The sequence below is a fragment of the Aspergillus pseudoviridinutans genome (genome assembly GCF_018340605.1).
Source record: "Aspergillus pseudoviridinutans IFM 55266 DNA, scaffold_2, whole genome shotgun sequence".
Taxonomy (NCBI): Eukaryota; Fungi; Ascomycota; class Eurotiomycetes; order Eurotiales; family Aspergillaceae; genus Aspergillus; species Aspergillus pseudoviridinutans.
The window spans coordinates 4,228,356-4,241,995 of record NW_025091282.1 but is presented as its reverse complement, the minus strand read 5'-3'; the positions used below and the strand labels follow the sequence as shown (position 1 = coordinate 4,241,995).

At 50.3% G+C, this 13,640-nt stretch overlaps 4 protein-coding genes across 4 annotated transcripts; 3 read left to right on the top strand and 1 right to left on the bottom strand.

Annotated features, from left to right (window-relative positions):
* Positions 1-2,530: 2,530 nt before the first annotated feature.
* Asppvi_003535 (uncharacterized protein) lies at positions 2,531-4,867 on the top strand (the record flags this gene model as incomplete). The annotated part of the gene is made up of 2 exons (XM_043299498.1): positions 2,531-4,656; positions 4,714-4,867. The coding sequence occupies 2 exons, from the start codon at positions 2,531-2,533 to the stop codon at positions 4,865-4,867; spliced, it is 2,280 nt and encodes a 759-aa protein (XP_043155433.1).
* Positions 4,868-7,632: 2,765 nt separating this feature from the next.
* Asppvi_003534 (uncharacterized protein) lies at positions 7,633-8,787 on the top strand (the record flags this gene model as incomplete). Its single annotated transcript, XM_043299497.1, has 4 exons — positions 7,633-7,790; positions 7,850-8,265; positions 8,328-8,452; positions 8,500-8,787. The coding sequence occupies 4 exons, from the start codon at positions 7,633-7,635 to the stop codon at positions 8,785-8,787; spliced, it is 987 nt and encodes a 328-aa protein (XP_043155432.1).
* A 1,084-nt stretch (positions 8,788-9,871) lies between these two features.
* Asppvi_003533 (asparaginase ahrA) lies at positions 9,872-11,068 on the top strand (the record flags this gene model as incomplete). Its single annotated transcript, XM_043299496.1, has 2 exons — positions 9,872-10,753; positions 10,811-11,068. The coding sequence occupies 2 exons, from the start codon at positions 9,872-9,874 to the stop codon at positions 11,066-11,068; spliced, it is 1,140 nt and encodes a 379-aa protein (XP_043155431.1).
* A 714-nt stretch (positions 11,069-11,782) lies between these two features.
* Asppvi_003532 (glycoside hydrolase family 18 protein) lies at positions 11,783-12,706 on the bottom strand (the record flags this gene model as incomplete). The annotated part of the gene is made up of 2 exons (XM_043299495.1): positions 11,783-12,447; positions 12,499-12,706. The coding sequence occupies 2 exons, from the start codon at positions 12,704-12,706 to the stop codon at positions 11,783-11,785; spliced, it is 873 nt and encodes a 290-aa protein (XP_043155430.1).
* Between the last annotated feature and the right edge of the window lie 934 nt (positions 12,707-13,640).

Sequence of the window (13,640 nt, the reverse complement as noted above, 5' to 3'; positions counted from 1 at the left end):
AGATTGAAAAGACGCTAATCGAATCGAAGATATACGAGACTCTTGCTCCCTGCCGTAGAGGCCAAGGACGATCTGAAAATGAATGGTACCTGATAGACTACACCGTAATATCAATCCTAGCCATCATGTTAGACTTTGTGGAGATGCAGATTGGCTTTTGGCGTCTCCCTCAGCAGTCATGGGACCTGTATCTGAGCCTGAAGAACGAAGCACCAACGCGATCTTACCTTTAGGTATTCCCAAGCTGGGTCTTTAAGGTATTGGGTAAATGGAACTGTTGTCATCCTCCATGGAAGCACCCATTGATTTGCGTGTTTGATGAGGGAGCTCTCATACAAAATATACACCCTCCCTCTCTTTCTCCACGGCGAGTCGGCTCCTTACTCAGAGAGAGGCAAAACAACGGAGGCGAAATACATATAAAGGTAAATAAGCGCCCCAGTGGCAGTGCTGGAGTATCTTGATTGTTGACCTCGCCTACCTCTGTACGAATGGTAACCAAGTATAGATATAATACCTTATGGTTTGCACCAGACCCTGCTCTAGTAGTGATAGTCTCGAATACTCCAAAAGACTGGAGCAGGAGATAGCTGTTCACATCGCGAGGCGCAGTTTCCAGGAGCCGCAATCTCACATACTTTTTATTAATTGGTCATTGATGCTCTGGGTTAGATCGCCTTTAAAACACCTTAACATGAGATCATGCCAGCGGCACATTGACATGACGGTCCAAGATAGGGCCTATAGCAGTATACTATTAATATTTATGCTGACTTAAACCATCCTGAAGGATAATATCCTGGTGTCTCCTCTGGACTATTAGTGATATCTTAAAGACTGGAATATCAAGACAGGAGTTGACTGAAGTATAACTAGCGGTAACTACACAGTACACACTCAGTAGGAGACATCCACTGCCTTTAGACGAGATCTCTCAAGAATAAGTCAGTAACCACTCGGCAAATGCCCAATAAGAGGTCATTATTCATTATTGCACAGCAGCACTTTGATAAGTGTCTCAGATAGTAATAAAAGGCGACGGAATTATGGAGTACTTCATTTCAATAGCTTCAAAGCCCAACCGTGACCATAACCACGTACTTTCCAATCTAGCAGATATGGAGTCTTCATGGAATCAACAGTGCCTATGGTGCAAGTTCCTAAATTGTGTTTTTGAGCAGAGAATTGTTGGTCTCTGTCGTATATACCCATGGCACAGGGGCTCGGGTGATGATTCAAAAATGTTATATATAGAGGCACCCCACTTTCGGTCTCAGGACGACCCAAACTGTGTGACCGTCTATCCTTGGTAAGGCCAAGGCCTGAACATCGAACCTACGGTATGATTTGCCGATGAGAAGCTTCAAGAGATATTAATATGGATGATCGTCGTAAGTTGGGAAGAATTCGACTGTCGTTCTGGAAGCTTGATAGTCTAGATCATTATCTCCATTCAGAAGACATACTTTGTACGCGTACCAACTGAGTTCAAAGACATAAGGTAGTCCCTCTTTGGGATTCAACGAATCGATGCGCTTGTGACGATAATAAAGGCAACGCCATGTAATGCAGCCCCTGACTCTAGCGGTAGGAACACCATGCTTGTTATGTAAATAATGTAAGTGTATGTGTTTTCTCTTGAGACGTTTTCTGGCTTGGCACTATGAATGGTGCGTCCATTGTGGATAAAGAGCTGAGACTCTCTGAAATCTGTTTACGTACAAAACCGCGTACACATTGAAAACGCGTTGGAATACAATCTAAGCATCGCTCGGCGTGGAGAATGCCCAGAACTGACTGCCACTTTTTCCCGTAAGTCCACTCTGCTATTCCGCCCCTCGTTTCGTCTACCTAGTGATCGTCAGGGCGTCGAGTTGAATGGTCGAAAAATCTCATGGGTTGTGTTTGGGACCCATCGAGGTATCATCTAGCTTGTTAGGTTCCCTCTGACTACCTAGGAAGCCTATTATTCCCTCTCCCTCCTCGACGTCCGCCATCATCACATCTGGCTAGATATCCAGTCGCTTTCTTGGAGTCGCGATGCTTGATCATCGCTGCTGGTCTTGATTTGTGGCACTTTCAACTCTTTGATCTCTTTCATTGTTTTTGTTTATTTTCTTGACTTCATCTTCCTTCAATTTTCCAACTACCCCGTCATTCATTGAACCTTCACAGGAACTAGTATCACTGTCCAACTAAGCCTGGCCTGCTGCGCTCCTTTCACTACTCTTCATACTCACAGGATCGCCATTCCTTTTTTAACTTCTGTAATTCTTCCTCTTTCCTCCTTTTGTTATATTCCCCCCGCATATGTTCTTTTTCCTTACTCTTAGGGTTCTTCTGGCAGTTTTATGCGACTCATCTAACCGTCTTCGATTTCAACAGAGAACCTTCCCCAATGCGAAAAGTTGCATTCACGAACGATTACAGCGACTCGGGATAGATGAATTGAATGGACTATATTCCGCTGTACAGAGAGAACAACTACTTATCTCAAGTTCCAACGCCTTGAAGCCCTTGTCCCGCAACCATGGCCTCCCGGCCGCAGGTTGGTGAGACCCGCTCCCAATCTTATGATACCCTTCGGAGCCCCTCGCCGCGCATCGAACATTTTGACGGTGAAATTCCTCCTGCGCTCTCCCCTCTTGATGCGTTCGCTGCTCAGGGTCGACTCCTGGCCCGGCAATTGGAACAGTCGAAACGGGGAGAAAGGCGCATGAGCAGATTGCCCCCTTCCAGCGTCGCACGCTCTTTGTCACAGGGTCGACCAGGCTACTTTCGGGCCCCATCCTCCGGCGATTCTTACTACTCTCAAGGTGGAAGAGGCGGCGAACTTGCGAGACGTCCTACTCAGAAGAACAATCCGGAGGTTGAGGAGCCAAAGTTTCGTCCACAGTCCGAGCACCCTCGCATTAGTGCTGTTTCGTACCTTGCCAGTGAGGATGGCTTCGGACAGGATGACGAAGAGGCCACACCGACTGAAGGACCTACGCCGCTCCCTATGGAATCAGACAGCTTTGATATCCCGCGTGCTGAATCTCCTGACGAAGATATGTCTATGGGCAGTGCACCGGACGCGCCCCCCCGGTTCTATGCTTCCGGTCCTTCCAGCCCTGCTAGCCCTGTCTCCTCTGTTGGCCTTGCTATCGCTGCGCCATCTCGCAATTCATCGACCGATTCCGCTTCTCGACTCAATGTCCCACGAGGCCTGGCACCACCTCCTTCTCCACTGTCAAGGCCATCTACTGGTTCCAGAGCCGCTCAGCCGGAAAGTTCGGATGACGATTATAGCAGTTCAAACGCAGGGTCGACGTTTTCAAAACCGCGCAAGCTATCGTCCTGCAGCGCCATGTCGCTGCCGTACTCGCCAATGTCAGCTAACCCCCGCTCACATCCTCGGTCCCCATCCTTGAGCTCGGAGACATCAAATACTACGGGCTATCTTCCCCGCCCGTCGTTCAACTTCTCGCGTCCCTTGAGTAGGTCCAGCACTAGCCTTTCTGCGCCAGTCAACATTAGTGGTATGGATCAGTCGAATCAACCGGGTACGATGCATCGCGAGCATAAACCCAGTCCTATCATTGTGCCTACGCCATCGGACCTAGCCAAGCATTCGCATGAGGAGCCGTCATCCGCAGTGTCTTCGTATATCTACACGAAGTATTCACTTCCTCGGGGTCGCAAGGTCTCCAGAGACTCTGTTGTGTTCTCCGGCCTGCAGACTCCAAACTTTGAGTGGAAAGAGCCACTATTCGAAAGCCCACCTCCTGCCGGTACGGAGGCGCGTCTGAGGCCCTCTCGGACCCCATCTCCGCCCCCCTCACGGCATGAATCAGTGTACTCGCAGTCCGTATATTCGCAAAAGGCGCATTCGATGTGCGGTACTCCAACAATAGCCGGACCAAATCCCTCGGCGAACGAACCCGGGCTGCCCTCTCGGGAGGCGGAAGCCACGTCTGAGCCCGAGGCTGAGCAGGTAGAGCCTCCATCTGCTGAGAAACAGAAGGCGGTGGCACCTCCACCAGAATCGACAGCGTCGAACAAAGAAGATAAGGAGGATACGACTTCTTCTGCAGACTCCGCCTCCACGATTCGACCACAGACGGGCAGGGCAGCTTCATCATCTGGTATAGTCACCGCAGATGAGCATGTGGCAAAGGGGATTGAATGCCACGAGAAAGGATCTCTGAACGAATCTACATATCATCTACGGATTGCCGCCAAGCAGAATCATCCCACTGGAATGCTTCTCTATGCCCTCGCATGCCGCCATGGCTGGGGTATGCGACCAAACCAACGAGAAGGCGTGCAGTGGCTTCGCAAAGCCGTCGATTGCGTGGGACTGGAGCTGATGGACGATTCGAATGGCACTGTACCTCAGCGAGCAAAGGAGATGCAAAAAGCCTATCGTGCGCAGTTTGCCCTCAGTATCTACGAGCTTGGCGTGAGCCATCTGAACGGGTGGGGTATCGAGCAAGACAAATCTCTAGCTTTGCGCTGCTTCGAGATCGCAGGTCAGTGGGGCGATGCGGACGCGCTGGCAGAGGCTGGATTTTGCTACGCCGAAGGTATCGGCTGCAAGAAGGACATGAAGAAGGCGGCCAAGTTCTATCGCCAGGCGGAAGCGAAGGGAATCAGTATGGTTGGGAACAGCTGGTAAGCCGGGATCGGACATCAGCTAGATCGGTCGATGATACTAATGCGCGCTTGCAGGATCTACAAGGATAAGTATAAGTCCGACGATGAATCCGCCCCTCGTTCGCGTGGCCGAGGTCGACAGGGCGGAACGCCTGAAAAGAACGCCCGCAGCAAGTCCCGAACTCGCAGTCTTTTCCATCGCAAAAAGTCTCTAGCAGCTGAAGCTTGAACATTATGCAGTTATCGTTTGCCACCATTTGTCAGGAAACAGAAAAGCCTTCTCTGCCGTTCCCTTGAGCATTTTCTCTATATCTTCTTCTTTCCCTCCCTCGTTTTACTTCTGTTCCTTTTGACGCTTTGTCCCATTCGACTATTACAGCTCAGCAACAAGGTGTACTGCCGCCTCGCGGAGTTGAAGCCTGTTATTGCATTCGTGTGAATGTATCACTTAGAGCTCATGCTCGCGATGCTTTTCACTTTGTTCATTTTCATCTTTTTTCTTTTTTTTTTTTTAACTTCATCAACTTTCTCTTCCATTCTCCTGTTCATTATTGAGGTCCGAGCAGGACTTGCCGGCTTCGTCAGTCGACTCTGGCGTGGGTGCTGCGAGATCTGCCCCGGACCAATTTGGGCTGCTTTGTGAGCTTTGCCTCTGACTTCTCCTGGATACCCATAATTTCTAATCACTGTGTGATGCTGTCCCGTTCCATCACCCTTTTCCCACCTATTTTTATCTTTCTTTCCAACAATTGGTGCCTTTTCCTATCTTTTTTCTTCTTCACATTTTCCTCCTCTTCTCTCAGCTGGCGATGTATATTCTGGCAAAGTTTATACCTGATGATTCTCATGATACTCAAACTTAATTGAAACGTTTTTCTGTACAGGAGGCCTTGGTGGCCCAGTTCTGGAACGCTTTGAGAGATTTCCAACAGCGTAGCTACGTGCTTTATATCTTGTAACAGTTGTCTACTAAGCTATAGTATAAGCGCAGGATAGGCTGGTAGAATTGTGAAAAGAATACGTAGCGCCGCGACCTTTTTCTCCTCCTGTGGTTACACAGCAGCCTCGACTGGCATTTTGGCCCTCATACTTGCTGACGATCGTATCCGAGTGACTGGATAAAAGTGGACTGCTGGAATGCCGATGACGGAGACCTGTGGATGGTTGGCGTCTTTCGTATGACCCGAAATTACCCTCAGCAGGAGAATCCAAGGTTGACCGTTGATGTAGATCATTGTCTCAGGTGCGGCTAATGCAATTATTTTTATCTTTAGTTTGTAACAAACCTTCGAATCTGGCGCCATAAAGTCCTGAATCCACGCGATGGATAATAACTCTCAACATGAAACTGATGATCTGAGGCACGGCGTAATCAGTTCGTCTTCGATTTGCGACTGTCGATCGATCTCAGGTCTTGGAGCCTTTGTCGTCGAATCAGCGTCGCCTGCGAGATGACTGATAGTTTCTCAAAAGCGTAAAATCATGAAAATCTTAATTGGCGAGAGGGAAACTCCTCCGAAGTTACTAACCAAGGAAGATGACTCGTATTCAGCCTGGCGCACGGAGGAATCGCCTAAATCGGCCAGTCCCGCCTGTGACCCCAGGTCACGCATCCGCCTCTTTGAGTCTGTTCACTTTGCGGGCAGTTGGCCTGTTCGCCCTTTTCCCCCCCCGCGAATCTAACCAAGATAACCCAGAAAAACAGCATTCTCTCTTGTGGTTGCTTTTGTCTTGGCTGCTCTTTGTTGGCCCCATTGCCTCCATCATTCCATGTTTTCCAACCCACTTGGTCTCACTTCTCCTCTCTACCCCGGCCTTCCAGTCCAATCAGTTCCTGAGAATTTCTCTCCCTAAGTAAGTCAGGATCGACCATGGGGAAATTGGACTTTCTTTACGAGAGGTGGGATTGGACCCTCCCATCCACACCATCCGGGCTTTGCATCCAGGGTACGGTGAAGACTAGACTAGTACCTGTCTAGTCCCTGCCACCCTACAGCAGTACAAGTCGCCCCTCGTTAGGACTCACGACCGTCAATCGCACCCAATCCAATCAAATCCAGACTGCTATGTTGCGAAACAACCCGGAATTGTGTTTCCTGGGAAAGAGCCTGCAACATCAGCCATCCTCGACGCCCTTCAGCCTCGGCTGGATTAAGAATATGCCTCGCAAAGCTAACGCAAATCATGATGCGTCAGCCATAAACTGCTGTTCATCAGCCTGAGCGTGGCGATGCCTCTGTCTCATGCTCGCGTATCCCTCATCCGCCGAGGTCCTCTCATTTAATCTACGAGGTATCCCGTAACTGTCCTCGCCGTGCTCCTTATCTAGTATCCATCTTCTAGTCTCTAGCACCTTGGATCCTGGCGTGAAAACCCCAGTCACTTAGCCTCCCCCTCCCCCCTTTTCTCCACAAGATCCAAAATTAAGCAGTCGGGAAGGGGGAATGTTTCTGTACAAGTCTCCGGACATTGGCCAGAATTTATCTCCGTCAGGTCGAAAGATCCGCGGTGCTTGAATCTGGTTGCTCTGTATTTTTCTACATGTGATGGGACCTCGCCCCTCCTTGGGGGTAGATATAGCACTTGACGGGTCCCTGGGGACTGGCTCGTCCGTCGTCTGGATTCTGGACTTTGACCATCCGTCCTTAGTACTTTTTCGCTTGCCCCTTCGGTGAACGAACTAAAATAGGTAGTTCCTCTCTTTCAGGCAATTTTTTTTAACCCTCGTCGTTTTTCTGTGTCCCTATTATCTCCAATAAATTTCAACAGCCTTGCGTTGTCCTTGATGCATGATTCGGTATATCATTGACTATAACGTTGTTCTGGTTTTGAATTGATGCTAATCATCTGAACAGGGTGTGCGCTGTTAAACGTCTGAATCTTCAACCACTTTTGTATTCTGACGCACCGGGGATAGACCGTTTGTGTCACACGCCATCCCGGTCATACGTCAGAGCGTCGGACAGACCACAGAAAGCACAGTAGCGATCCGAAATGGCCAGCGATAAGCCAGAAGTCTCCGAGGTTGGGTTTGTGGAGAGCTCGTCTCCCAGACCGAGCTTTGGGAGACGTGTGCTCAACCACTACAAGCGGTGGTGGTGGGTTCATGTCATCGTGATCGTTGTGGTCGTCCTGGTGGTGACACTTCCCTTGTATGTTCTCTTCCGCGTGATATATCAGGAAAAAAGGCTCGGAGCTAACGAGACAATAGGGTGTATGTCGGCTATCCAAACATCGCACAAGGCGACCTCGATGATTCCACTTTGGAGATCAAGGAGATGAACATCTCCGATCCCACGCCGAATTCACTCTTCTTGAACCAGATACAGGTCATCGGCACCCACAGCATATTCCATCCTACGATCTATGCCTTCGATGCCACTGTCAGCTTGCTGGGGGCTGCGGCGTTCGCAACCGTAAGGGTTCCTCAGGTCAAGGCCAATGACGGCACTGTGGTGAATATCAGCCAGTCCCTGGACCTGAGCGATGTGGGTGCCTTTGGAGGATTTGCTACGGCGGTCATGCAGAATGAGGAGATCAAATTGAACATCTATGGCAAGCCCGACCTGAAGGAGGGTGGCCTGCCTAGAATCGGAGTGGCGTACAACAAGACAGTTACTATGAAGGGTAAGTGATCAAGGCTCAGTCATACCCCTACAGTCGGACAAAGTTGATTGTGCAAACTCTAGCTCTCAACAAGCTCGACGGCTTCGCCATCACGGAAATGCATGTTTTGACCGGTAATTCGTCGAATGGCGCCAATTTTGGTGGAACCGTGTACATCCCCAACCCATCTCCGATGACAATCAGCATGGTACGTTACATTCTTTATTCCAATGTAGCGTCGACTGATTGACCTAGGGCAATGTCACCCTTGACCTCGCCGTCGAAGGAGGCTCCATTGGTACCTCATACTTGAACGACCTGAAGCTGGTTCCTGGAAACAACACCCTGCCCATGACAGCCGCCGTCAACTTGACGACAATCCTACCATTCATCACGAAGTACCCCAAAGGTATCCCTGTGGCGATTTCAGGAAGCTCGACCAACTCGAGCGTCTACGACGGCCAAGCCATCCCGTACTTTAGCGAGGCCCTGGCATCGAATACACTTCATGTGACCCTGGACCTTGCTAAGTTGCTGACCTAATCGATTGGTGGCGTTGTCGAGAGATATCCTGACCGGTGGATATATATACCACTGAGCTTTTCTTTTCACTTCTTGCCTTACGGGGCTACATGTACAATCCAGTGTTGATACATATATGCTAATGTTATGACGATTGGATGGATTTATTCCATTTATTGCTGCAAATCTTCTTCTTGACTCCTTATGTTGACCATGCGGTAGTGATTGCCGACAGTGACGGACTCAAATACATATGATACCTTATCCTCTCGTGCTTCTTCGCGACCTATCTTCGCTTCGAAGGTTGACTCCGAGATTTGTAGCCAGCTTTGAACCATCAAGTGAGACCCGTAAGTGCAAAGGAGATAGGGCCTTTAACACGACCTCGCAATCTGGATGGCGGATATTCAAAAAGACTAATGCCTTGGAGTAATGTGCTTGAAATAGTCTCGAAAGAGCAACAGTTTCATGGAAATGCAGTTGGTTGCGGATAATGCAGGGTTGTGCCTGAGACGATAAATGGAAACGTGATCCTTCATCGCTGGAATGATTCAACCACAGGCACGACCTTTATCTACCTTAAATAGATCAGGAGACGTATCATCCATCCGCATCATCGGGCACTTCGGGTTGAGAGATCCGAGAATCAACCATGCGCCGATCTTATCAGTAATGCCAATGCAATGGATTTTCCGATGTTTCTCCAAATCTCCAATACTCATCCCTGATGGATGATAACGACTCTCTCTTGGCAAAGTGCCAAGTATTAACAGATTGGAGAGCAGGTTTTATCCCGGTTCCTGCATCGGTTAAGTTCCGGGCTTACTTTTGCAGATAGACATCTCATGCCAAGCAGAATTGGAGTTAAGCCCACATGGTCCCTCGAGATGACTCCAATTGATATGCATTCTCATTACGAGATCACAGCGGCACTGCGACGATACCTCCTTATCAGAGTAATCGGGAGTCTTGGATAGTGTCTCAGTTCGTGGTTTATCATGCGGTCGATCATTGAATATTTAAGGATGGATGTCCTACGATGCGTTGCTGGTAGACCGACTTCAATCCATCGAAGCAGAGCAGTTTGCCTCGTCATATCGCAAAAATGACCAAACTCAGCTTCAAGACCCTCACACTCGCGGCGTTGGTAGCCGTTGGGAATGCCTCTCCGGTACTCTACCCCCGAGCAACCGCTTCGAACAGTACATACGTCTTCACCAACTCCCACGGCTTGAACTTCACCCAGATGAACACGACGCTCCCTAATGTCACCATCCTCGCAACCGGCGGTACCATCGCAGGCTCCAGCAGCGACAACACCGCCACAACAGGCTACAAGGCCGGCGCGATCGGCATCCAGCAGCTCATGGACGCCGTCCCCGAGATGCTGGACGTTGCCAACGTCGCCGGCATCCAGGTCGCCAACGTTGGCAGCCCCGACGTGACGTCTTCCCTTCTACTCCGCATGGCCAAGACCCTCAACGAGGTCGTCTGCGACGACCCCACCATGAGCGGCGCCGTCATCACCCACGGCACCGACACGCTCGAGGAGACGGCCTTCTTCCTCGACGCCACAGTCAACTGCGGCAAGCCCATCGTCGTCGTCGGCGCCATGCGGCCCGCAACCGCCATCTCCGCCGACGGCCCGTTCAACCTCCTGCAGGCCGTGACCGTCGCCGCGCACCCCACAGCACGCAACCGCGGCGCACTGGTCGTCCTGAACGACCGCATCGTCTCCGCCTTCTACGCCTCTAAAACAAACGCAAACACCATGGACACCTTCAAGGCAGCCGAGATGGGGAACCTCGGTGCCATCGTCTCCAACAAGCCGTACTTCTTCTACCCGCCCGTCATGCCCACCGGTAAGACCACCTTCGACGTGAGCGGCGTCGCCTCCATCCCAAGGGTCGACATCCTCTACTCGTACCAGGATATGCACAACGATACGCTCTACAGTGCCGTCGACAACGGCTCAAAGGGCATCGTCGTAAGTCCCTGTTCCTGTTCTTACCATCCCCGAACCAAATGCTAACAATGAATCCAGATCGCCGGCTCCGGCTCAGGAAGCGTCTCAACCTCCTTCGATACCGCCATCGACGACATCGCCTCCACCCACTCCCTCCCTATCGTCCTAAGCTCCCGCACCGGCAACGGCGAAGTCCCCCCCACAGACAGCACGAGCACAATCGGGAGCGGCTTCCTGAACCCGCAGAAAGCGCGCATCCTGCTCGGTCTGCTGCTTGCTGAGAACAAGGGCTTCAAGGAGATCAAGGAGGCGTTTGCGACGAATGGGATTGCTTGATTGTGTTCTTCCTTCCTTTCTTTGCAGTTGCATTTGTGGTTTTCATAGACAAGATTAGACAAGATTTTGATGGCTATAGATATAATATAACTCAATGTAATGGCACATGACCCGCTGCTCGTCGATTTAATAATTCGCTAGATGATCATATCACTTACCCCCGTTATTGACAAAAGCTGACACATCCAATCAGACTTGGAATGAGTGTTTCTGCAATATATTAGAGGTGGTGTCGCTCATCACGCCATAGCTGTGCGGATATCCTCATTGTACGGTCTGCACCGTATCTCGACGGACCACATCAGCGCCCGGGCCTTGTTGGTCATACCTTTGGAGTACTAGGAATACTCCATAGTGCGCTAGTGACCAGGATCAAGTCAGGATCAGATCTATCTGCTGCCAACGATGATAAKACTCCGAAAGACGAATAAGATGGAGGGGCGTATCGCGTGGACGACCAACGCACGGTTGAAGTCTGATCGTCTACTTTTGTTATCGGCTAATAGCCCACCTATTAACAGGGATTGTTGACGGTATAAGTAGGAAGCGATACCAGCTTAATAATTTCACATCGGAATGAACTTCAAAACTCGCTACTTAGAGATATAAAACAGACGATGCCTCCCGTTTTCCCGTTCCGTGATTTTTCGATTCATCGCTGATATTGCACAAACAAACGACCAAACCGCCTTTGACTAAGTTGGATATCCCACATCACATGTCATGCAAGGTCTTATACCCCGTCTCGATCAAGCTGCGGGGTCCTCTTGCATCACCTCCGATGTGCCAATAAAATAGACCTCCCAGTTTGGTCATGGTTGCAAATTTCGCCTTCTGTTGCACCGTTTCTGGGGTGTCGTATGTGACAAACCCGCCATCGCCGCCAACGCACCAGGCAGCGCCGAACTTTTCATCATAATACTCTTTTGCGCCGGGCCGCGGTAGGTCGCAGTAGTCAAAGACACCGTTCTCCCCTCCACAACCACTGTAACGCTGACCGATGTGATTACTGCCTAGGAAAGAGCGACCGTACGCTGGGATCCCAAGAAGAATCTTCTTGGGGTTGACGCCTTGCGCAATTACGTACGCGATGGCCGACTGACACGAGATCGCCCCTGTTGGGTCTCGAGATGGGCTATAGAGCTGCGACTGGTGTCCTGTCTCGCTGGTCCACGGTCCGGAGAAATCATACGCCATGATGTTGATCAGGTCGACATAGTTCTGCGCCTTGCACAGATCTATATTTTGCAGGGCCCATTCACCAGCTGGAAGGCATGTGGCCAGCACGTAGCGCGGTGAAGGTAGAACTTCACGCAACCGGGCAAGAAGGCGGACATAGTCTGAACCCTCGGCGGGGCTTGAAGGGTGCTCCCAATCGACTGCAGACCGTCAGCATCATCACAACGGCTTGAACGTACGGTGCTACATACCGTCAATCCCATCGAGTCCGAACTCGTCTACCAGTTCCTTCGCGGTCCGTGCAAAGGTCTCCAGACATGTTTGACTCCGCGCTACAGCTGCAAAATTTTCGCTGCCCTTGCCTCCTCCCCCGACTGAAAGGATGACCTTCATCTTCGAGTACTGTACTTTGAGTTGTGTGAATGCCCGGAGGCAGCCATTGGTGCCGTCGACGGGCATCTGAGAGTCGGCCCATTCATCGCTCAACTGCACAAACGACTTGTCAGCGGGGTAAGACAATAAGAGGCGGGAAGAAGAGAGAAGTAGTAAAGGACAGAAGAAGAAATATCAAGTCCAGGTTGGGGATTCACATAAACTGTGCCGTCTTCTTTGACCCTAAAAGAAAGCAAGACATGATGGTTAACATTTGTATCTACCTAGACCAGGCGATTAATCGCTTCGGCTGTGTGTATGACTAGTACCAAGCAAATGCATAGAAGATATGAGATATGAATCCCAATCTCAAGGACGAGGGAGGCTGTTTTCGATAGATCCTCCAATTCGCATAGTAGGCTGCGTTCATGAAGAACGGGACTTCATACGAGCTGCTGAAATTGTTGGACCGCTGTGCCGCCTTACGACGCCAGTGGGGGAAGATGGATCCGGAGAACATAATGCGATGAAACTCGGCAGGATTGCCGCCGGATCTGTAGATATTCTTACAGATCGACGAAGAGGCTGAAAAGGATTTACAGAAATAGAGAAGTCATTCGAAGTGAGGTTGAATATATGCATTTGAGAAAGTAAGAAGCAGCTGCCAAAAGTGTTGACAGCGTCACGTGTKGGAAGACCTTTTTGGGTCTGACCTGTTTCTTTCTGGGGGTTGCATAACTCCATCAGAGTCATGTTACTCCTACACTACAATTACGTTGACCAAAAGTGCTAATGGACGACAGGAACGGAGAAACCCCTCGATGCAGCGGCCGAAAAGGCAACCAATGGCCAGCGCTCCATGGCAAGCATCTAAAATCGCTTGCTTGATCCGTCGAGGTTTGTTCGGGGCTAGATCCTAAAAGCTTTGACTGTCAGCGAGCTACTGCGAAGCATGATACAGCCATCCATGCTGCGGAGTATAGCTAGCTGGCAATATGGCGACCCTCACCTCCGTACTTGG